The 23,171-nt window shown below is 41.8% G+C and overlaps 1 protein-coding gene across 5 annotated transcripts in view; it reads right to left on the reverse strand.

Annotated features, from left to right (window-relative positions):
- Nucleotides 1-5,451: 5,451 nt before the first annotated feature.
- Nucleotides 5,452-23,171, reverse strand: part of PLAG1 (PLAG1 zinc finger) — a 46,646-nt gene continuing 28,926 nt past the window's right edge. Inside the window, exons 1-5 of one of the 5 annotated variants that reach the window (XM_039220280.1) lie at nt 18,413-18,487; nt 17,806-17,877; nt 10,338-10,436; nt 7,424-7,782; nt 5,452-6,893 (exon numbers count right to left, since the gene is read on the reverse strand). In XM_039220280.1, the coding sequence (XP_039076211.1) occupies nt 5,636-6,893; nt 7,424-7,665 (1,500 nt within the window). In that variant the 5' untranslated portion in view covers nt 7,666-7,782; nt 10,338-10,436; nt 17,806-17,877; nt 18,413-18,487 and the 3' untranslated portion in view covers nt 5,452-5,635. Of the gene's footprint in view, nt 6,894-7,423; nt 7,783-10,337; nt 10,437-17,805; nt 17,878-18,412; nt 18,488-23,171 lie in introns of those variants that run through there. The other 4 variants (XM_039220284.1, XM_039220283.1, XM_039220282.1 and 1 more) reach the window with 4 other exon arrangements.

Here is a 23,171-nt window from a genome sequence, read left to right on the forward strand (position 1 = left end):
TGGATCCTCACCTGGATTAAAGTTTTGATGCATGATATTTCGACTTTTTTTGTTTATTTACAATTTCTATCCTTCCTTTAAAGGTACAGAAGTTTTAAGACAAAACCCAAGAGCCCCCCCGCCCCCCCCCCGAACTTTACATTTCCTTTCAACAACAAAGTATTGTCCTCGAGTCAGCTATTAGACTCTTAATGTTTACCTCGGAAGACGCTCTTGAAAATCCAACGTGAAGAAGAAAAGTTATACCAAGTAGAAATTGATCCTCTATGAAAACTTCAGGAAGGGCTACATTATCTAAAGCCATTCTATAATTTTATTCATATATTTTGTGGAGTTCACATATCTTTTTCTTACAGCAAACATAACACTGTAGGCCACAAAAAGCTGCAGTACTATTGTTTAATTAGCAGCAAAGTAATATTTTATATCTGGGTAACTGGGCAATAAATAGCCTGCTTCTTTGGATGTGGATGTTTAAAATGTCGTTTTCACTGCAGCTTCATAATGTGATTGCTACTTTACAGAGCTTATACACACACAAAAAATACGATCTTTGTCTATATTTTATACAAATACAACAGTAGTTTGTGAATACATTTTAAGTACATGATATACATGATAAGCCACTTGATTTCCCAATATCACAGAAGAGCGATTTTTTTAAATGCAATAAAAATATACAAAATTCAGCCTGGAATGCAGATTTTTCTTTTTCTATTTTGCCTCAAACCTTTATCATGAGAACATTTTTAGGGGACTAGTCCCGACACTTTTTCTTCAGCCAAAAGTACAATTCCAGAAGTCCAGCTTGTGCTCAGGCGTGATGCAATCCATTTCCTAATGGATTCCCAGTTTTTGTTAAATTCAAAGGGCTGTTAGTAACGTACAGCATGTCCCTCACTCCACACCATATTCCAAAGCCCACTTTTTACTTTGAGTTCCAGTCACCTTGTGGACGAAAGCGGGGTTTGTTCCGGTGACATTCTGCACATCCAAGATTTCCTTTTGCAAGTGCACGCGAATACATTGTGGTGGGTGGCGTCAAAGTTTGTTCATGACAAGTCACAGTATAAAAATATATTGTACACCTTTACGCCTAATGGAGTCCTTTTTATTCTTTTCCTATGGATAAAAAAATACGACTGAACAAGACAGAGACGTTTGTAGCACCATGAAGAGTTGTATCCCAAGTTCCAATAGCAGCATGACCCAACATAATACCGAAGGAGTGTTTCTGAGAAGATAAACATTCATTCCGGTTCGTCGGTACCACTGAAGCTTATACGAGGGAGCATTTCATACACTAGCAAAGGCTGTGGCACTTCTAGAGCTAGATCACTCATCAAAAGACACTGCCTTTCCCATCCTCAGAGGGGTAATGACGTAGGAGGGCCGAAGGTGGGTGGCCTACGCAGGCCTTCACCAACACTGGCGGTATCGGTCTGTTTTGTGCGATCAGAAGGGCGCTCTGTGCGGGTTTTTGGCACAGAGCTGCACAACATGGCGCGCGTGGACCTGTGTGATCACACCAGACTCTGCGGTGTAGGCATGGCTGCCCACACACGGTAAGAAAAGGAGGGCAGGGTCCACTTAGGCACTGTTTGTCAGCGACAACAGCCCGCCACTGCTAGTGAAGAGTACTAGCTGTTTTGAAGGTCTCCTCCAATGTCACGTGGATCTCAGTAGGCTAGAAGCAACTTGGGTGAACTGGTATTTTTTAAATTTACATACTGGGAAGACAGTGTGTTTTGAGACACGTAAACCTTGTAAAAAAATAAACCATTGTAAAACCTTATGAAAAGATTCTGTGCAATATAGCAAATTGATAAGAAAACACTGTAAAAATGTACCTGTTTAAAATACCATCTACCATTGTTGAACACAAAGTATTATATATCAAAGGCCTACATATATATCAGCTAATGGCACTTGAAACAAATTATAATAAGTCTTAAAATAAAAGGCATAACCCTATAAGAAAGTTTCTGTAAAGGTTTAGATTCGTTTTGAAAGTGCTATATCTTGTAATATGTGTAGTATAGACGTTGACCTTGACCAAGCTCTATTTTTTTTAAAAAAAATATTGGCCTCTATACGTGTATTGCTTACTAGATGAACGATCCTGAATTAGGTCCTCTTTAACATTCATTATTAGCTTAATAAAGCAGTCAGCTCTGGCTCATGTTTCAGTCAGTATATGGTTTTTAAAAACCGCTACTGTCCCAATTAACACAATATATCACTATATTCCACAAATGACTCATAAAGCACAAGCGACGAACAGGCAGAAGATACACAGCTCGGAAGAAACACTAAACGAGACGAAAAAGTCGCACCAAGAGCGGTGTGGGATTGGCCAGGGCAGCCGGAGCTCTGGCGACTGCACGGGTGAGCGAGAGGGGTTTAAAATGCGGATCGTAACCGTGACGGCTTCACGGTAAAGATGACCCTTGCACACGTCAGTGGGTAATATTGCTTACGGTGCCAAGACCCTTCCACACGCAGGCTTTCGTGTCTGCGGATCCAATCTGTCCACGCGTGTGGAAGTTCAAACTGAATGAGGTTCAATATCTTGTCTGAGGTCCAAATTCTAAGAAACTGAAATATTTTTACATTTTTTACTTAATCCCTTTTTAAAAAAAAATAAAGGCACTACTAGAAAATTTCAAGGATGATGATTCTGGCCACGGGGAGAGCGAAAAACAGCATTGGCAATAACTATTTTTAACACACCCAGTTGGTGTAAAAACAAATGTCCAATTTTTTTTTTCTAGGAGAAAAGAGCCAGTTCTGTGTCACATCCTTGTTAGACCCTTGTGCAATTAAAGTAAGTGAGGCTGCCTCATGTTTAACAGAGATTCTCTCAAAAAGGGGTGAGTGACCAATAGAGTCAATTTGAGAAACAAAGGAGCTGAAGTCCCTCTTCCTCCAAAAGTGTTATTTCAAGTCTGTGAGGCAGCAACAGGCAGAGAGGTGTTCACGTGAAAATTAAGACTACAATTTTAACCCTGGTGCCCTGAAAGATGTGCCTCCAAGTATCTGAACTCCATACAGGGCGAGAATTAGGCTAAAAAAAATATATATGCATATGGTGCCATTCCCCATCTCCAAAATGCTTTGTTGAACAAATCCTGGTACTCCCTTTTTAACTGTTGTTAAGCAGTGAAATACGGCCCACTGAGGCCAATGTCTCAGGTCATCAACTTGACTTCTCCTTAAGCAAATTTGAGACAAAGTAGTGCTTTCACATTGTATTTATGACGTCTACTTAAAAATAGGTTTTCTATTTATTGTGCTCTGTCACCAATTTCTTTTTCCTTTTTTTTAATGGTGATTAAAGCAATATTGAACACTAATCATTCAACTAGTGATTTAAGTAAGCAATCTGTTTCATAGAAACTAAAGGAAGCAGTAATAAAGCAGAGCTAAAAGCCTACTTTCAGAGCAAATATTCTCCTAATCAAAAGCTTAGGAGCAGTTTGAAAAAATTTAAAATGTATTTCCTTATTAACATATATAATTTTAATGCCTTTGGAACACACTTTTTATAAAATGTAATTTTTAATAATAAAATTTAAATACATAAGTATAAAAACTACTGCTCCTAGAATTAAAAAAAAAAAAAATAGGAGCATGATAAAATATCAGGAGCCAAAGCTCCCTTAAGAGAGCAACTCTGATTCTATGAAGTGCGATATATGTGTGTGTGTATAATATATATAGTGAAACCCCCATTTACATTATTACAATTTACATTTTCCACAAATTATACTATTCCCAAATATTTTAAATAATGTATTATATTCAGTAATCTGCACTCATTTTTAGAACTTCTTGGTAAACATCGCAATCTGCAGTGATAATCGGCCCTATAAATGAAAATAAGAAGCTTCCGTATAGGGCTAATGAGTGCTCAGAAATATTTTTCTTTCTTTTTTTTCTTTTTTAAAGAGATATACACTCTTCTATAAACCTTCCCCCTCCTACCCACCCCAACAGACAGGGTCCCCAAATAAGGTGTTAACAAGTGCTTAATAGATATGTTTCTTAGGCGGATGTCCTGACCAATACTTAGAAGAATACAATGTGACCTTCAAAACGATTCTGCTTTGTCTACTGTAAGGAAAGCCCACAGTAACTATTTCATTCAGTGAACACACTATTCTTGATCATTGCTTTCACATTAAGAGCGCTTATTTCGCATTGGTGTCACCCCCTAGATGGATTCAACGGATTTGCGACAACCCCCCAATTTCTCAGAGCCGTGTAAAAGTGGGGTTTTACTGTATATATTTTTAGGCGCTTAAAACTTTGTGGTCATCCCTCAAATAGTTTTCTAATGCACTGAACTTGAAAGTCTCCATCTGAAAATAGCAAGGAAAAATAAAGCAACAATGAGTGCGAACGATACTATGGGGGTTGGGCTATCGTTTTGTTTTCTGCTCTGGGCTCTTATGGGAAAGACAACTGCACTGAATTCAGCAAGAAGTGACGGAAGCGATACGCTTTGATGTTACTCAACAGGCTATTTTCCAACCCTGGCAACAAGGGACACGATCCCTAGACTTGGGACAAGTTCCCAAGTGGAACCGAGGGTTTCCCATCACATATCCTCCTTCTGAGCAGCCTATCCCACCATCCAAGAAGAGACAGTCCACTCTGGGATACAACGCACCTAACACCCGTGCTCCACGATGGCTCTCGATTCTGGACTAACTGTGGACTGACACTGAAAACAGAACCGCTGGCTGCACTTGACCTACCCTTTGGCCACGAGAGGTGGAAAGGATTAAGGGGATCTATCCACACACTGACTCTGAAGACCCCCAGTGCCATAATGTGACTAGCACTAGTCCATCGGAAAGAGAGCAACTTTGAAATGTGGCAAAATCTATCCCGTGCACTGACTTAAGGCCAACTCTTGAGTAATGCGGAATGCTGTGCCACCTTTCCAGGAGTTGTGGTTTTTATTTTTTTTTTCTTTGCTATAAATACTGGTGCTTTCTGTTTAGGTTCTGTTTTCCTTACGTGTGCATAATAAAGACAGCAAATATCTGAGCCAGACAATAGCAAAGTCTTCAAAATATACTGACCTGAAATTATGGTATATCTAAAGAAACATCTATTATCTCCCCAAACTGGATTCTTAACTCATTTGAAACATTTGCTTATGAATCCATTTAGAGACTAGTAAAAATTTAAAAACTCTCAGGTTATTCGTATACTTTTTAGAAAATTTACATCCTATTGCAAAACTCTTTAACGAGCCAAATGTCGAAACGTAGAGCCATTGTTATCTGACAAAACTGAAAAGTTTAAGGTCTAAAAGTAATTTGGACATGGGACTCGTAAGACTTTACCGCTAATAAGAACGGCTTCCCTAGAGGAAAAATCGTCTTCAAACAGGACAATTGGCAGTGAGTGTGGACAAAATACCCAGGTAAACAGAACTGAACGCCAACGGTTCCAAAGCTCATTTATAAAAGCTCGTTTCTACTTCATACTGGCTTAATGAAAATTGGTACTGTACAAAAGCGGACATTTTTATGCTGTTTTAAAGTAGGCACTAAAATACAAACGGTCACCTAAGGCGGGCTACACACAGATTTCTGTATTCCGTCCACGTCCTGGACTCCTACTGGAAAGCCTGATGGAAACGTGGTAGTGTGGTACTTGTGCTGAAGCTACTCGTGAAGGCTGCGGACAGCGAGTGCAGGGAGCTGAGACCTATAGTGTTTGCAGGATCCTGAAGATCCTGGGTCTGGGGGGGCAGCTGAGACACAGAAGAATGCGCTTCCTCTTGGGAATAGCTCATTCCGAGGCTCCCCACTGATATAGGATTATAGGGAGGGCCATTTAAGGGTATGAAATTAAACAGCTGGGAAAAATCCAAGGCTGGTGTGTTTAGGGGGTCACTGATGGAAATTGAGCTTTTGGACAGGGAGAGGTCCCCTGCACCATCATCTAGGGAGCCGATCTGAGGATCCAGCCCTAGTTTAGATGATGATGCCTGGGAATCCTGGGATGAAGAGGGCACGCCACCTTGTAGCTCCATCAGATAACTCTCGATTTCCCCCTTTAGTGGCTGTTCTTTTTCAGGAATCGAAATCGCGTATGAGGTAGAACTGAACGGGTACTTGAAAGAAAGGTGGTGAGAAGGATGGACAGCGTCCATGTCTATCGGGCACGTCATTCCCAAAGGTAAAGTCGTGATCATCTGGTGGCCGGGGCCCGAGCTCTGCATGGACTGAAACGGAGTGTTATAGAGGTTTAACTGCAAAGTGTTTGTGAATGGCTTTGACAACAGTTCACTAGAAGGTAAGGACATCACCGGGAGGAGCTCATCTTTAATAGGCACAGAAACATTGCAGGTAAATGGATCCAGAAAGTCCACCGGTTCTGTTTTGACCTTCAGGAGTTCCTGGTTGTGACTCTTCTTCATGTGACGAGTCAGGTGATCCTTCCGCCCGAATCTCTGTGCACAGTACTGACAGAGGAAGTCCTTTCTTCCAGTGTGCACCACCATGTGTCTGCGGACATCCTTCCGGGTGTAGAAGCGGCGGTCGCAGTGCTCACACTGGTGCTTCTTCTCTTTCACGCCGCCGGACGACTTGCCCGCGTGGGACTTCAGGTGCTCCAGGAGCACGCCGGTGCTTTCGAACGTCTGCAGACAGACCTTGCAGGTGAGGTCACCACTGGTGGCGGCGTGCAAGGCCAGGTGACGTTTGAAGCCAAGCTTGGTGTTGTAGTTCTTGCCACACTCTTCACACTTAAACGTCTCTTTGTTAGGGTCATGCGTGTGCAGGTGGTTCTTCAGGTGATCTTTCCGGTGAAACATTTTCTCACAATAATTACACTTGTGGGTTTTCTCAGGAGAATGAGTAGCCATGTGCCTTGAAACACAGACATATTGTGTGAGTACCACGACACAAGTGCTAGGTGTTCACTTTTCACACGGAAGCTAAACTACTTCCTACAACAGAAGCTACAACAGAAATTCCCTGATAACGGACACGTTTTAACTTAACATGCGCTACAAGGACAGTCACTGCCCCTCAACTCTGCAGGACTCGAGTCTTTCAAGTCGCCACGTTAGTCTTTGCTGCTTTTTAGCTACTACTACAAAAGCAAATGAGCGAGACTGAATATACTCACGTCAACGTCCATACCCTTTTCTGCTAACTTCTTTGCACATATGGAAATTCTACTCTCATTAAGCATTGCATTAAAAAAAAAAATCCAAAGACACTAACACGTAAAAGTATGTGGCTTCAGAACTACAACTAGCCAACGTCTAATCTACGTCACATTTCCTCTCTGCAAAGCGGCTAAAGAATGTGTATACAGATATATACGTTTACAATGGCTTCAAGCGGCCAACACAATAGAAAATATAATCTGAAAGACAAATAGAGTTTAGTACCTTTGTAATTTGTACTTAGAAACAAAGGCCTTGGTGCAGTCTTGTTGTATGCACTTGTAGGGCCTCTCTCCTGTGTGAGAGTAGGAGTGAACCTTTAATTTCTCAACACTGTTAAAGGCCTTGTCACACAGTTGGCAAGGGAAGTTTTTTCTTGGTTTGGTTTCACCACGCTTACGTTTCCCTGAAGGGACTTTCTGGGTATCTCTTACTTCTGACAAATCACCAGGAATGACAGTGGCCATCGCAGCCTAAAGCAGGCCTTCTTGTTGGACACTTGGGAACTGCCCAACTCCACTAAATGATTTAGCTTTAGGTGGCTTCTCAAGTTTCATGTGGTCGTAAAAGAAAGCAAAAAGGGACTGGAAAAAAAAATAAGAAACAACTAGTTTGTAACTAAATTTTAATTTTTAAAAGCTTTTACTTGCTACGTGATGCTTTTGAATTCAAGAAGAAACCATAACATGGATTCAGCTGGTCTAATGTAATATCTGTAGGTTTCTTTACATTTGCAAAACACGGATTAACGCATTGCTCAGAATGAACAGTTCACACACATCCTGAAATCCTACCTGACCAACATCATACGCGGGGAAAGCAGTAGTGATTCCGGGAACTCCCAGGAAGCGTCAGAGCATGACACTAAAGGTGGCATCATTAAGCCTCATTCCGACAAGGGATTAGACCACAGAAATCTGACTAGGAACATAAAAATGTTTCCGCAAGTATTTTGACATTAATAAAATCATTTTAGCCTGTGAAAGCCAAGTCTAGTCAGAGTCCGTGTTACAGAGAAATACAGATAAGCAACGGGAAGCTCTTTTAGGCATCCTGTGAGACATTCAGTCCACAGAGGAAGTGTCTCATACAGACGCAGGAGACCTGAGAGAGCCGAAGGCACCACCCAGGGTGCATGTTTGCTCCTTATACCCCACACAGAGGGAAGAGGAGAAATGACTTCTCGTCTTGAAATGAGAACATCTGATGAAGTTATTCTGAGGCGAGTGAGGTCCGCGGCTCCTTATCACTAGGGGGAAGAAAGGTTTGGTTGAGGTACTCTTCCTCACCTCTCTGCATACCACAGGAAAGGGTTCTGTTCATTGGGCACACCGAGGTTAGCAGAGGAGCCAAGAGTCACCAGGCCCCCCCCAAGCGCTGAGGGGATCAGTCTCTGGCACACCTATAACCTGTGGGCGGCACACCAGTGAGACCTCTGGCTGGGAGCGCAATAGCCACATAAGGACCCATCGTTATGGAGGTGTTTCGGGTAAAAGGTGTGTCAGAGTTTCAATTCATTATGGGTGCTGTGAGGAAGGAGGAAATGTACACATCGTACGGCAAAGAGCATGTCTACTTAAACAATTTTAAATTGGTTGAAGCCTTTGAAAATTCATGGACAAGAGGCAGTAAATATTATCAACTGTGTTTCTCAGAGTAAGAAACCAACTCCCCAAAGAGCCACCTGATACAGAAGAGTTAAAGGATTCCTCAGGTTCCTAGTGCCAGGCTGACAACTCACTTTTAAGAGACACAGAAATGATGACAGCTACAACCTCTTTTAAAAAAATATCTGCTTTGTAAAGTGAAAACTGAACGTGGCCAAATGACTGTCATCAACTACTGATCAACTGGAGTTTTCATGCTATAATGTATTTCAAAAGAAATGAAAGCCAGTTTCTTTACACCCCTTGGGTTTTGCCTTCAGACTCATTTGCCTTCATGGGTTAGATGTCTAATACCGACTCCTGTAGATTCCAGTTATATTTCTGCAGGGGCTCTAACTTTAATCTCATTTCCATAATACTAAGTGTATATTACGCTAGATCCCATTGTATTGTAATGGAGAGGCTGCCCCTCAATAGGCAAAACAGGGCTCATTTGATTAAAATGTAAAGCCTGTGGGTAAGTTACACAGTGTTTGCTTCGTTTATACTTTCTTCATCAGCAGGAAGATACAACCGAGGCCTTCCTTCAAGCTGGGCAAACTGTCTATATCTCTCTGCTGTTTGAAAGTGACATTAACACAGTTAGCTCATGTGACGTCACTAATGCTAACACGATACACTCCTCCCCCGTTTTAGAGTTTCTGTCTCCGGGAGTCGTTCTTTTCCTGTTATATTCTCATTCAAGAGATAGCTTCTCTCTCCCTCTCTCTGTCTCTGAGAAATATCTAGACAGCTGTCCTGCCGCGACCAGCAACGACACTGTCAATCGGTAGAAAGCACTATGCCAAGGCAGGAAAAAAGAGTAATTCTGACCATCCCATTTCCTAACATCATGCTGTCATGCACCTATTTAGAGCATTGTGGGAAACGAGCTGCTAAGGTTTTCAACTGTAACGTTGGCACAGAATGCTAAGTATCGGAGTCCCGGTATATAACTAGCATTGGAAAATATTTCAAAGTCTGGTCATATTTGTCACCGATGTGTCAAGAGGTCCAAACATAAGGGGCAGAGAAGTTCAGTAGAGAAAAAAATGACAGCTTCTAAGTTAATAAAAAAAAAAAGTATTAGAAGTAGACCATGAAACAATACACGAACACTGATTATATTCAAGTTGGTGATACTCAATAGGGAGTAACAAATGGATTTTATGTTTGGATGTACTTACCCTTCTACAACTATTCCTAATCATGACTTTTACGGTCGCAGAACTATACATACTGAGCAATGAAGAACTGCGGATTTCAAATATTACACTTTTCTAAGACCAGCTGAAATTTTTTCACGGCTAATAATATCTTTTCATCTCAATATATTACAAAACTCAGATTACTTACAGGTGCAGTTAAAACTATAGATACTATAAGGTTGTGAGCTCAACATCGAATACAAGTCCACATTCATAATATGCATATCAATCCAATACTTTCAAGAGACATGCAGAGAACTAGAGGGATTCTTGTTCAGTGCCTACCTGATGACAGGTGGAAAATGCCTCAGACCTTGATCTTAGCCAGTCCCATTGACTCTTCGTGGAAGAGAGCGGAATCCAGTCCTTCCCATTTTGGCCAATCTATGGAATAAAAAATAAGAATGGACTACACTCTCAATGGGACTGGGATGTAAATGACAGAACACAAAGAGCAAAAGAATTGCAATTTCGTGGCACATGCTCACATTCCAGACTCTGCTGACAAGTCATGCATTACGTTTCACCAGTTGCAAATTTGTATTAGTTCTAAGCACGTTTACATGACCAAATAAATGCAGAAACGAAAAGTAAAGTAGCGTTACCTATATAAATGGCATTTTGTGATGCTGAATGACTCCCCACTTCCTTCCCAAATTCAATTTAATTTTTTTTTTAATCTAACTTGCCTACTGAGAGAAATGGATAGTAGAGTTACTCTTTGCAAACCAAACCGGTCAACATTTCATGAAGCTTAATAATAGCACGGCAGAGACGAAGTCCATGCATCCGGAACGTCACCACAGAAAGCCAGTGCCTCGTGTGCCCCCACTGCACACACCTGTGGGCTTCTCTGAGCTACACTTCCGTCACCTGCAACACCTGCCCATTTCTCGGAATGCTGCAAAGGATGGCTGAATGTAGCAATAACTCTGTGCTCTTTGGATTTCAAAAGCATGCAGGGGGAGTTATATACAGGTGTGCCGGCGGGGGGAGGGGTATCAGGAACGAAGCATCACTGGGTTTTCAAAGATCACTGTTGAAAGATCTTCAAAGTCTCTTTACAAAATGCCTATCAGCATGATCTTCAGTAAACCAAGGACATGCGTAGAAAACAAATCTGTTAACAATTCTTGATTGTACAAGTAAATGTGAAAAGAATGGTCAAAAGGCAGAGAAAAAACAAGGATTATCCATTGTAGAGACTACAGGGCACAGAGAGATTAATAAGCTCTGAATGTTTTAAAGGCGAATGCTCAGAAATCGTGATTGTAAGAACACGAGAGGGGTAAGAGAAATCAAACAGTTAAAATACAGTAATGAAAGGATTCACTAATGACAAGTTAAGTGAAGATAATTTTACCTAACGTTCCAAACACGAATCTAATGAATTTCCCCTGAAATCAAATTTTTATACCTTTAAAAATTTGATGTGTGAATAAAATATTTGCTAGAGGACATTCAAGCATCATTACAAAAATACTAAGGGCATTTTTGAAAGCAGCATGATTCTTACAGTTTTAAAAAAGTAAGAAAAATAAAAATTCTGACTAATAAAAGATCTTTAAAAAGTGAAAGCAGACGTTCCATTCTTTTGTAAAGCACAGAACATGCATAAATGGAAGCACCGAATGCTGCACATCGAAATTGCAAAATAATAAAATTGACTTTGTAAATACTTACTTGCCCGGGGCACATACTGAGGTTTTGGGAGGGTCGTTAAGCACAGGAAAGCCTGGTTTGTGTATTATGTTATTTTCATAATAGAAATACCTGACAAGTGTAGAGTGTTTTCATCTCTGTGACCTCCCTGGGTTTCAGTGGACCTGAGAGGTGGATTTAGCATCACTGCCATTTTAAGGGGAGAGGCTCCTAGAGGCTGAATATTCTGAAGGGGCATAAGCCCTAAAATTCCTTTTTCACTCTTACAGGACCGCATTCCAGGAGGAGGTTGGGTTGGCCAACGAATTTGCAGGTGGATAAATCCTGTCGTTACATTTAAAAGATAAGACCATCGGACAGTGCCCATTCTCCCTGTCGGAGCTGCCAGAATGATACCCCAAAGGACACAAATATAAGACTTCATTCCTTTTAATAAAGGCGGTTTTCCAAGTAAATTTTAAGCCATTTAAAGAACGGTTGAAATAACAACAGCATACCTATCAGGGTGGACGGTGATCTGGGTAGCGAAAAATGTAAAACCAAAGCCGACCAGTAAACAAGACATCTAGGTATTTTTCCTGTCCAGTAGAAATTTCACTGCATTTCAAATACATTCATAAAAATTTCATGGATGCTTATTCTTCAATGGTATTTATAATGAAAACCCTTTAGAGGTGAAATAGTTCAATACAGTTTAAAATCTGAATCTCGATTTGAAATATTGGTATTTCAAAATATTACATATTTTACAGTCTGAAATAAATAATAAAGCCATCATTTTCATTCATTTTATAACAAAACATAATTCCAAAGTCATAGTTAATTTCCTTAAATTCAGTCTATTTTGGGCTCGTAGGAATGACCCAGTAATTTCAAAGGGCTGCTAATTATTTCCTCAAACAAAGGAAACCAGGAGCTGGTTAGAGTTCATTATTACTGAGCGTGATAAAATAAGCATTAAAAAATATACAGTCCACAGTTATGTAATCCTAACTAAAACAACAACTAAAATGACTTCTGGGCTCTTTTTTTACAGGAATAAGAAAGACTTTGTTAACTACTGTTCTGAAAAGTCTGCAACAAGATTTATACTCCTTTCTTTCATTTTTATGTGTCAAAGAGCGGCCATCATGCTCTTCAACGGATCACAATTCTTCTTTGCCTGGATCTAAGAATTGGGAAGCAAGGTAGAAAACGGACATCTACCCGTTTCCAATCGTCCTGAGAAAATAGCACTTGAGAACGCCTTTCCAGTGTTTGCTCATACAAGGAACACATTTTTTTCTAGGGCAACTTGCATACATAAAAATAGTAATTAACGGGAACCCTGTGTGTGCGTGCACACACACATGTTCATCTTCCTATGTTTTACATTCTAAAACAGTGACTCATGCGGAAACATAAGAAGCAAAAATGAATCATACAGGAGAGGGTCCACTGAAACAGATTCCTTTGAGGACGCTGGCGGAACAGCTCTGTGTTGAAACTGTGTCTGTGCTTTTAAATTCCGCAGTTCTGATTGTCATTTGTCTAACAGCTGTGAATTTTTACAACACTTACCTGCATCAATAGTTTCTTTCATATTTAAGTTAAAAGTCAAACATATACTTTGGTAATTAAGGGTAAATGCCATCGATAATCAGCTTTATTTATTCTCTCATATGTCAATCATTAATCACCATTAGTAAACAATGACATTTGCTTAAAACATGTTTTTCATATAGATAGGAAGCTTGCAAAAGGAAACTTACCAATAGCTAACACTTCAACTTACGTGTACAGAACAGAACTTTGGATAATGTGACAGAAATTAACAAGACAACATAACTGAGGACCCATCTTGAACTAAGGGCGATGGCATACTTAGAACATTTTTTTGACTGTGAATGTAATGTGGAAATTTTTACAGCGTTCAATTTCTGTAAGTCTGTAAAATCTATTAATGAATAAGAAAAGGAAAAATGTATCTTGCAACTATAAAAATCTAAGACTATTAAGAATAGACTGTACGCAACATTGGGGCAGGAACTGTGTCAGTGTTATTGACTGCTGTTTCCCATAAAAGTAAACATTTTTTTGAATGAATGAAAATAATTAAAGCAGGGCATATGCTTTCCGACATCAAAATGAACTACAGGCTTGCTCGATCACCATAACAGACATAGGACAGAATATACGTATCACTGTTCAAGTAAAAAATAATACAGTACAGTTACGATTTGGACCAGTAAACAAAAAAAGCCACTAGAAAGGTATTTTTGAAACTTAGCAGCTATTTGTAAAGTCTTGGATTAAAACAACAGCAACTGTAATAAGAACTACCTAAAATGTTTTGTTTCTTTAAAAAGCCTTCTCTGATTGATCCATTGCTAAGGAAGCGGTACAAGTAGATATAGTATCAATCCAGTCCCCATTCCCAGTAAGAGTTTCTGGAGTGAAAACATGCCCAGTATGCATACCTGTACCTGCAGCAGGAAGGATGGGGGGCGGGGTAAGGGGGGGAGGAGCGGGTGGTTAGATGGTCAGAGGAGGCTATTGATGGCCCAGAGGACAGAAAGGAGCAGAGGTGTCCCCACTGGGAGGCAGGAGACACTGCAAAGAGCCGGGATAGAGCCTGACCCACCTGAGCTATGAGTACTCAAATAACAAACTTCATACTTGGAGCAATCCATTAAAATGTAGTTCTAACACAACCCTTTTGAAACTTACCAGAAAATTTAGCCTCACTGGTATGTAGAAAGCCTTATATTTAAAAAACAAACAGTAAAAGCTAACAGAGAAATGAAGGGAAAAAGCAGACCTATTTGTTTATAAGGAGCAATGGAAAAAAGTCCAACCAATTCCAAAGTGGAACCAAACAATTCCAACATCGGTTCTCTCTCGGTATAATCAGGATGCTCCTTTTTGGGCCACCTTGAACCCGAGAACGGCTGTTTATTACATTTTCTAGAGTATCCAGAGAGAAGGAACAGACAATCTGATTAAGATGGAATATTCAAGTAAATTTTATCTTCCAATTCTGAAAGATTTTCACTGGTTATTGATTTTATAGAACATAAATGTCATGTTAAAATTTTTTTTTTCTTTTAAAAGCTCTCTTTTAATGATCTATAACGTAGAAGTCAGCATTTCATTTTCCTAGTATGTGGAGGAGTCTTCCCTGAGATTGTATATTCTCATCCAAATAAAACGGGGCAGCTTAGTCGGTTGGGCATCTGACTTCGGCTCAGGTCATGATCTCGTGCGTTCGAGCCCCGCATCGGCTCTGTGCTGACAGCTCAGAGCCTGGAGCCTGCTTCGGATTCTGTGTCTCCCTCTCTCTCTGTCCCTCCCCTGCTCATGCTCGGTCTCTCTCGCAAATATAAATAAACGTCAAAAAAAAAATACACATGGATGGTATATGAGGTATTTCCATCTTTTTCACAAAGGGCAGTTTTAGTCCTTATTTGCAAACAGGAAATGAGAGGGCAACTGTGCACAAGGGAATCACTGGTGCCTGAGAAAGCAAAGAATCACAATGACATCTGCCTACAAAGGAAGATTGCTTCATCAAAACTAACTGTTTATAGAGGTTTTCCTGGCTTTTTTTTGGGGGGGGGGTATCAAACATTTCCAGAATATCGGTCCTCTGGCTAGGTATAAAGTAGGTAACTATCAGGTCAGCTCCATCCAAAAACTGTCTATCTCATAAACTGTGAGGGGGTTTTTGTTCTTATTCTTACATTCCCGGGGCTACAACAAAAAAGGCTTGATATCAACTCTAAAAACGTTGACACTGATGGGCCGCCGACATTCGGAGACCAGGCCTCCATTCATTTATGGCTAACTGTCTGATGCTACGAAGTTACAAACAGTGTCCGACAGGTTTCAGGTCTGAAGTGTCCAGGCACTGGTACTGAATCCTTCCACAAATGCCAGTGGGAAGGCAGACACAGTACACGTAGGAGCAGGTGTGATGGAAAGAGAGCTTTTTGTAGTTACAAGAGCTCATGCAGAGAATTCATTTGAAGCCATCTCAAAGTCAAGTGCACTTTCAATACAGGCTCATGCTACGGGCTATGAAGAGGTACGAAGGTTGTTAAGTGTGCGTGCAAAGTCTTGAGCAGCCCTAAACTGTGTCACGGAAACAGAGCCCACATCCAGGTGAGGCTCTGAGTGTGTTTTTACTTCCTTAGTTATGCCCGTGTGGCTGTCCTGGACACGACCACTTCTGGAAACAGCCACATGTATAGATTCCTATATAATTGAGTAAATAGCATCAGGTCTAGGCAAAATGGTCAAGTTGGGGACGGCTGCTCTGTCCTCCACCTCCAGAGGACACGTGCGCCACCCTGGCCATCACAATCAGAAGAGACTTGATAATTACATTCCTTGACTGATTTTATGTGAGCGAGAATGAACTTCCCAACTTTACCTCTTGGAGCCTTTTACACCTATACACTGTAAAGCTCTTCTTGAAATTGCTTGCCTCTCCCCCAGGGACCCTAAATTCATCTGCAGGGGGACTATTATTCATCCTTATACCCCCAGCACCTGGTCAGTGTTCTGGCTTATAGTACATGCTTGATAAATATTTGTTGAATGTAACCATACTTCTGATGAGGAATTTCAGGAATCAAAACAAGCAGGTCAACATGTTTTGATGTTTCTGAAATTTTGGATCTGCGTAAAGCAAGCTCGGAAGACAGCTTGTAGAATGAAGCGGTTAGTTTGTTTTGGCAGAGGGGTGGAAGGGGACTCAGGGGACCACAACCGCCTGGGGATCCCTCCTGTTTCTGTCAGGGGGCGCTGGAGTCGGGGACGGGCAGGTGACCATTAAGGCACTGCAGAGACACGCCTGGGTGGTGCTCAGTCAGCCTGCATTCTCAGAATATCTCTGCTTTCAAACATTCTATCCCATAGCTTCATAAGCACATGCAACCCGTGTTGATTACGATTTATTGTTTGGAAACAGCCAATGATGTTTTGTAGGAGAGAAAAGGGAACAAAGTGAAATTCAGAGTCTTTAAAGAGGATGTTCTTCATGTGAAATTGAAATGTGAGGAGGACTTTGAAAATATCAGAGAAAATGTCTGAGGGATTATGGATACAAGAGAAATCAAAACGGGGAAGATCTACATAAATGTCGTTGGCTAAGGAAAAGTAACAAAAAACATTTTTACTTTTTTTCTGGCTGCTAAAACAGTTTCAACAAAAACTAGGTTAAAAATGACAACGAGATGGGGCGCCTGGGTGGCTCAGTTGGTTAAGTGTCCAACTTCGACTCAGGTCATGATCTCATGGTTCGTGGGTTCAAGCCCCGCGTCAGGCTCTGTGCTGACAGCTCAGAGACTGGAGCATGTTTTAGATTCTGTGTCTCCCTCCCTCTCTGATTCTCCCCTGCTCATGCTGTCTCTCTCTCTCTCTCTCAGAAATAAAAAAAAAAAAAAATGACAACGAGGGGCACCTGGGTGGCTCAGTTGGTTAGGTGTCTCTGACTTCTGCTCAGGTCATGATCTCATAGTTCGTGAGTTCAAGCCTGGCGTGGGGCTCTGTGCTGACAGCTCAGAGCCTGGAGCCTGCTTAGGATTCTGTGTCTCCCTCTCTCTCTGCCCCTACCCCGCTCATGCTCTATGTCTCAAAAATCAATAAAACATTAAAAAAATAAAAAATAAATAAAAACGACAATGAAGGAGAAAAGGGAAAGAAAAATCCACAACCCGTAACACTCAAAACTATGAACATCTTCTCATATATCTAAAAAATGGACTATACACACATACAAATGACTCAAAACAATATGGTAGCTAGCTGGATTTTTAATTCTTCACAGAATATTGTGATTAGGGATCTCAGCCAGATTAATCTATGCACCTTTTACTGGATGCGAAAGCTCTGTTCACATACACCGTGGGACCCTGCCTGGCTCTTGGCCTGCGTCATCCTTCCCAGAACCAGGCCACTGCCTGCCCTCAGCGGAGTTCAGGACCTTGGGCCCATCCTCTGGCACCTGGCGCAGCCATCTTTGTTTTTATCATCTACCTCTCCTAGGGCTGAGGGGCCTGGCCTCTAGCCCCCAACCCTGCATAGGGGGTGCTGCTGACAGACTTACCTGGTACCACACCCACGGGTGCCTGGATGTCCAAGTACCGCTACACCTTGATGCTGTGCCACCGAGCTGCACCTGCAGGCCGGGAAATCTAGATGCCTGGGTGTGTCCCCTTCCCAACCAGGCTAGCGAATTGCTTTTGTCCCACTGGGTCCCTCAGCCTAGCACCTGCCCCCTCCCCACAAGCAGAGGCAGCAGCCCTCCCCACCGGCCCGTCGTGAATCAGATCCCTCCCAGTGGACAGCCAGAAGACAGAGTGGTGACAGTGGGCGAGTCTATCACTTCGAGCAAGATTCAGAGAAAGGAGAGCTTAAGAGTTCATCTGCAGGCTATTTGGGGAAGATGAGCAAATAAGCTTTTACAGCAGCTATGCAATTTGTGCACAAAGGAAGACTGCTCATTGCCAGTATTCCAATCCTTCCATTAGACTATAACTATTAATAAAGTCCTGCTGAATACAATACGTATTGATAGCCCTTAAAATAGTAAGTGGCATGCTTATTATGTGGCATGCTTTTCAAAGCTTTTAATACGACGTCTTCAGTTATTTAAAAACCGCAATAATGGGTCACTTTGAAAGCCATGCCATATAATGATAAAAGCCACCTACCTGAGGCCCTGCTCCAAACTGTACAAGGTAACCTTATTAATAGACCATCACAGAATGAAGCATTCTGGGTGCCAAATACGGCCAATGCAGCACCAAGAGGCAACCTAAAAAGAAAAGAAGAGTTAGTTTGAAATTCCAAAAGTCAGACCCAATCTGGTTAACGGCATACGAACCAAATCGGTTTTTGTTCATTATCATACTTTCACACTGTATCGGAAAATCTAGCTCAATTCCTGTTAGAAACAAATGCGAAACAAATTAATTTACAGTACACTGAAAAGGGAAAAGTAAATAACTCACTATGCCTGGATTTATAGGTTTTCCCCGAATCACAAGTTATCTAGGTTGTTCATGTTTTTATTCAGTCAAATATTATTCCCAGTTTACCACCATTTCTCAAAATTGCCACTTATTTCCCTCATTTATATTTCAGATACATCCACATTTTCTCTATACGGTTTTCAGAAGTACCTTTGAGGTTTTCCTAAACAACAGCTGATGGAGAAACGTTGCCCACGAGTGTTCCCCTCCGGAGATGGGTCCACAGGTGAGGGTAAGAACCGGAAATGCCCCAAAGGAGAGACAGAGTAAGGAGACAGAGAATCGCGCAGGTCCTGAGCATGTCTTTACGAGGAGGCCATTATTTGCCTTAAAGTGAGTTCGCAGGTGGCAAGTCCATCTTCAAGAACACACAAAGAAACACCAAAAAGTGTTCCAAAGCATTCAAGGTATCGGATGACCCACGACTTGGCACTGTCGGTATAGGTAACGAAGACCCACCGCCAAGGGCGTTAGCTGAGAGAGAAGGGTCGCCAGGAGCTCTATGCACAAATCACCTGCTTCATTTCTCCCGGCTACAGAGTCACCGCTCAAGCATACGTGGCCACCAATTGTTAAGATAAATAACCGACACTGATGCAGTAAATGTTACCAACAACCCATGGCATACGGCATCTATCTGAAATCGCTGGGCTGCAGGCAGCATGGCCCCTGTTCAAGTGTACAAGGTAGCTGCAGCCACGGGGTAGATACCTTATGTCAAGGGAAGCCATGTGACTGCTAATCAAAATAAAAGCTGCCAGAAGGCGGTATTAGAGGGATGAATCAATAGTTTATATAGTATAAACAAGGACCAAAGAGGCTCAGAAAAGGAAAAGCATACAATAGAGTTCGGGTGATTGTTAACCTTCGAGAATGTACAATAAGGAAAGGGGGGGAGGGGGGAGGGGTAGGGCATGCCAGTCGGCCAGAATTCCTGGATTAGAAGCACGGCTTATTACATATACTAAGATGCTGCCCCGGCTGGAGTGCAGTATGGTTTATGGACACTGTAAAGAATCTAACGAGAGAAGTGCACTAAATCCTGAGTGGCTGGGACTTCGTACACTCACGTACTACCAACGACAACTGGGGCAGTTACGAGACACTGAGATCAAGTACTCGGAGAGGTGGGGGCGGGGGGAGAAGAGAGGAAAAAGAAGGGAAGTGAGAAAGTACAGGGCAAGTGTGTGCACAGGAGACACAGCCGCGGGTGCTGGAGAAGTCTAAGCAGAGAGCTGAAAACCAGCACAAACAGGCATTTTCTAGAAGAGGGCGGACAAGCCCTTAAGTGCCTGACCACAGTAACGAAGGAGGTAAGGAGGGGCAGGGCTGTGCAGCTCACTCTTACACAGACACACTCACACCACGTTACTGATGAACTCGAGTCGGTGCCTAGAGACTGCCACTTTAAGACAAAACAAGGAAATTTAAAGAGGTGACGGGCAGAGAAGGAAGAAAAAGGTGGCACCCCCCCCCAAAAGACGAAGCTACTAAGAATGTAGCTCGCCACATAGGCATGAAGACACCATACCTCAGCAAGAAAGGCTGTGGGGGTGGAGTGGGAGGGAGGGGAAGGGTGGGGAAGGAGGGGGAAGGAGAAACACCCCCACGTGGATGGCCAATTGAGCAAGAAGGAAATGACTGCCAGCAAAAGGATGCTCTCTTCCAAAGAGCTGTGCACTGGAAGAGACGAGAAAGGCTGGTACCGAGAAAGGCTGGTACCGAAGGGGGACTGGGGTGTCCGGGGGGAGGGGCCTGGGATAGCTTCTGTGCCGAGAGAGCTTATAAAGACGCAGGAAGAACAAAACAAATGGGGGCCCGAGAAAATGGAGACATGTTTGTCTCAGATGAGAAGAGGGGCTTCTTCTTTTTTTAAAAACTTATTTTAATGTTTATTTTTGAGAGAGAGAGAGAGAGAGGGAGAGCGAGCACTAGCTGGGGAGGGGCAGAGCGAGAGAAGGAGAGAGACACAGAATCGGAAGCAGGCTCCAGGCTCTGAGCTGTCAGCACAGATCCCAGTGCAGGGCTTGAACACGTGAACCACGAGATCATGACCTGAGCTGAAGTCGGACGCTTAACTGACTGAGTGACCCAGGCGCTCAGCATCCCTGATGCTTTTAGAAAACAAGCAAAGGGGGCGCCTGGGTGGCTTAGTCGGTTAAGCATCCGACTTCCGCTTAGGTCATGATCTCGCGGTTCGTGGGTTCGAGCCCCGCGTCGGGCTGTGTGCTGACTGCCAGCTCGGGGCCTGGAGCCTATTTCAGAGTCTGTGTCTCCCTCTCTCTCTGACCCTCCTCTGCTCACACTGTCTCTCTCTCTCCTAGAAATAAATAAAAATATTAAAAAAAAAAAAAAGAAAGAAAACAAGCAAAGTTTGCCATAAGGATTAACTTTCTTAGTAGTTGCTGGTGGGAGTGTAGACCATTAACATTTTCTGGACTACATTGTGGGAATATGTAATCAAAGCCTTTTTTTTTTTTTTTAATTTTTTTTTTTTAATGTTTTATTTATTTCTAGGAGAGAGAGAGAGACAGCGTGAGCAGGGGAGGGTCAGAGAGAGAGGGAGTCACAGACTGAAACAGGCTCCAGGCTCTGAGCTGGCAGTCAGCACAGAGCCCGACGCGGGGCTCGAACCCACGAACGGCGAGATCATGACCCAAGCGAAAGTCGGACGCTTAACCGACTAAGCCACCCAGGCGCCCCTCAAAGCCTTTTAAATGTTCATATATGCTGACCTTGTGAATCGTTTCTAAAAATGTAAGCAAAAAAAAAAAAAAAAGAAAAAAGAAAGGTGAGAGACAAAGATTTAAGTGTAAGCATGCTCAAAGTATATTTTAAGAATAAAAATTGATAATGTCTAATAAAAGGGGTAAAGTATATGTCTATGTGACAGAATAACTATGTAGCCATTAAAAACCAGGCACTTAAAGAATATTAAATCACACAGGAAAAACACTGATATGATGCATTTAAAAAGCAAGACAGAGAATATACTATGATTCCAATCTTGTAAAGTAGACGCTTAAACAGTTAGAACTGCTCCCCCCATAATATCCCTAAATGTATCTAGGTAATTTATTTTTAAACATTAGCAAGATATAGGTTTTATATTCTTCTGTATTTTACAAATGTCCTACTTTTGTATTAAAAAATATTTTACCAAAAAGAATGGGTTTTCAAATAACGTTGCTGGAAAAGTTTGTGTTCATTAACAGCAACAACAAGAACTGCTCACACTATATATAAACATAACTCCAAATGAACCATGGACCCCAATGTAAACTCTACAACTATAAAAATTTTGGGATAAAACACAACTTGTGACATTCAGTTACTCAAAACTTCCCTGGCTATGACATTGAAGCCTCAACCTATAAAACAACCTCAATAAACTGGATTTCATCAAGATTTAAGACTGCTCTTCAAAAGACAATGTTCAAAAAATGAGAAGATGAGCCGCTAGAAGAAAATCCTTGCAAAGCCTAAATCTGATAAAGACCTTATCCCCCGAATATACTAAGAACTTCCAAAAGTCGACAATAAGAAACAACGAAATTGAAGGATGGGAAAATATCTGAATGGACATCTCACCAATGAAGATATATGGATGGCAAATAAGCACATGAAAATAGGCTCAACATCATGGGTCCTTACATAAATGCAAATCCGCACCTCAGTGAGACGGTGCCATCTACCCCACTAGGGCGACTAAAATGAATCTGACTGCACCGAGTACTGGTGACGATGGAGAGCAAACGGAACCCCTACGACCAGCAAGAAGGTAAAAAAAAATGAAATCACTTTTAAAAAGTCTGGCAGTCTCTTAAAATGTTGAACATGTGTCTACCATACGACACAGCCATTTCACACCTACGTCTTTACCAGGAGATAGGAAAACCTGAATCGATGCAAAGACTCATACACGGATATTCAGACCAGCTTTAATTGTAACAGTAAAACAAAACAAAACAAAAACCCTAGATATGACCCCAATGCCCATCAATATGTTGAGTGGATAAGCAAGTTGTAGCAGATTCATGTCACAGACTACTCATCAGCCATAGAAAGGAAGGAACTATTAATACACACAGTAATATGGAGGAACCTGGAAATAGTTATGCTGAATGAAAGAAGTCAGACAGAAAAAAGTATATATGAAATGATTCCTTCTATATAAAGTTTAGGAAATGCAAACAAATCTGTAGTGACAGGAAGCAGCTCAGTGGTTATTTGGGGACAGGAGGGGGGCCTGGGAGGGACAGCTCACCAAAGGACATGAGTACACTTCTCGGAATGACGGCTATGTGCGCTATGTTGGTCGTGGTGAAGGTTTTAGGAAGGTGGACCGGTGTCACAGCTTGGCAGATGATACACGTTAAATGTGCGCAGTTTATTAAATCTCAATCACACCTCTCAATAAGCTAGATAAAAAGCCCAG

This window comes from Hyaena hyaena, unplaced genomic scaffold (genome assembly GCF_003009895.1).
Source record: "Hyaena hyaena isolate Hyena2069 unplaced genomic scaffold, ASM300989v1 scaffold_876, whole genome shotgun sequence".
NCBI classification, from domain to species: domain Eukaryota; kingdom Metazoa; phylum Chordata; class Mammalia; order Carnivora; family Hyaenidae; genus Hyaena; species Hyaena hyaena.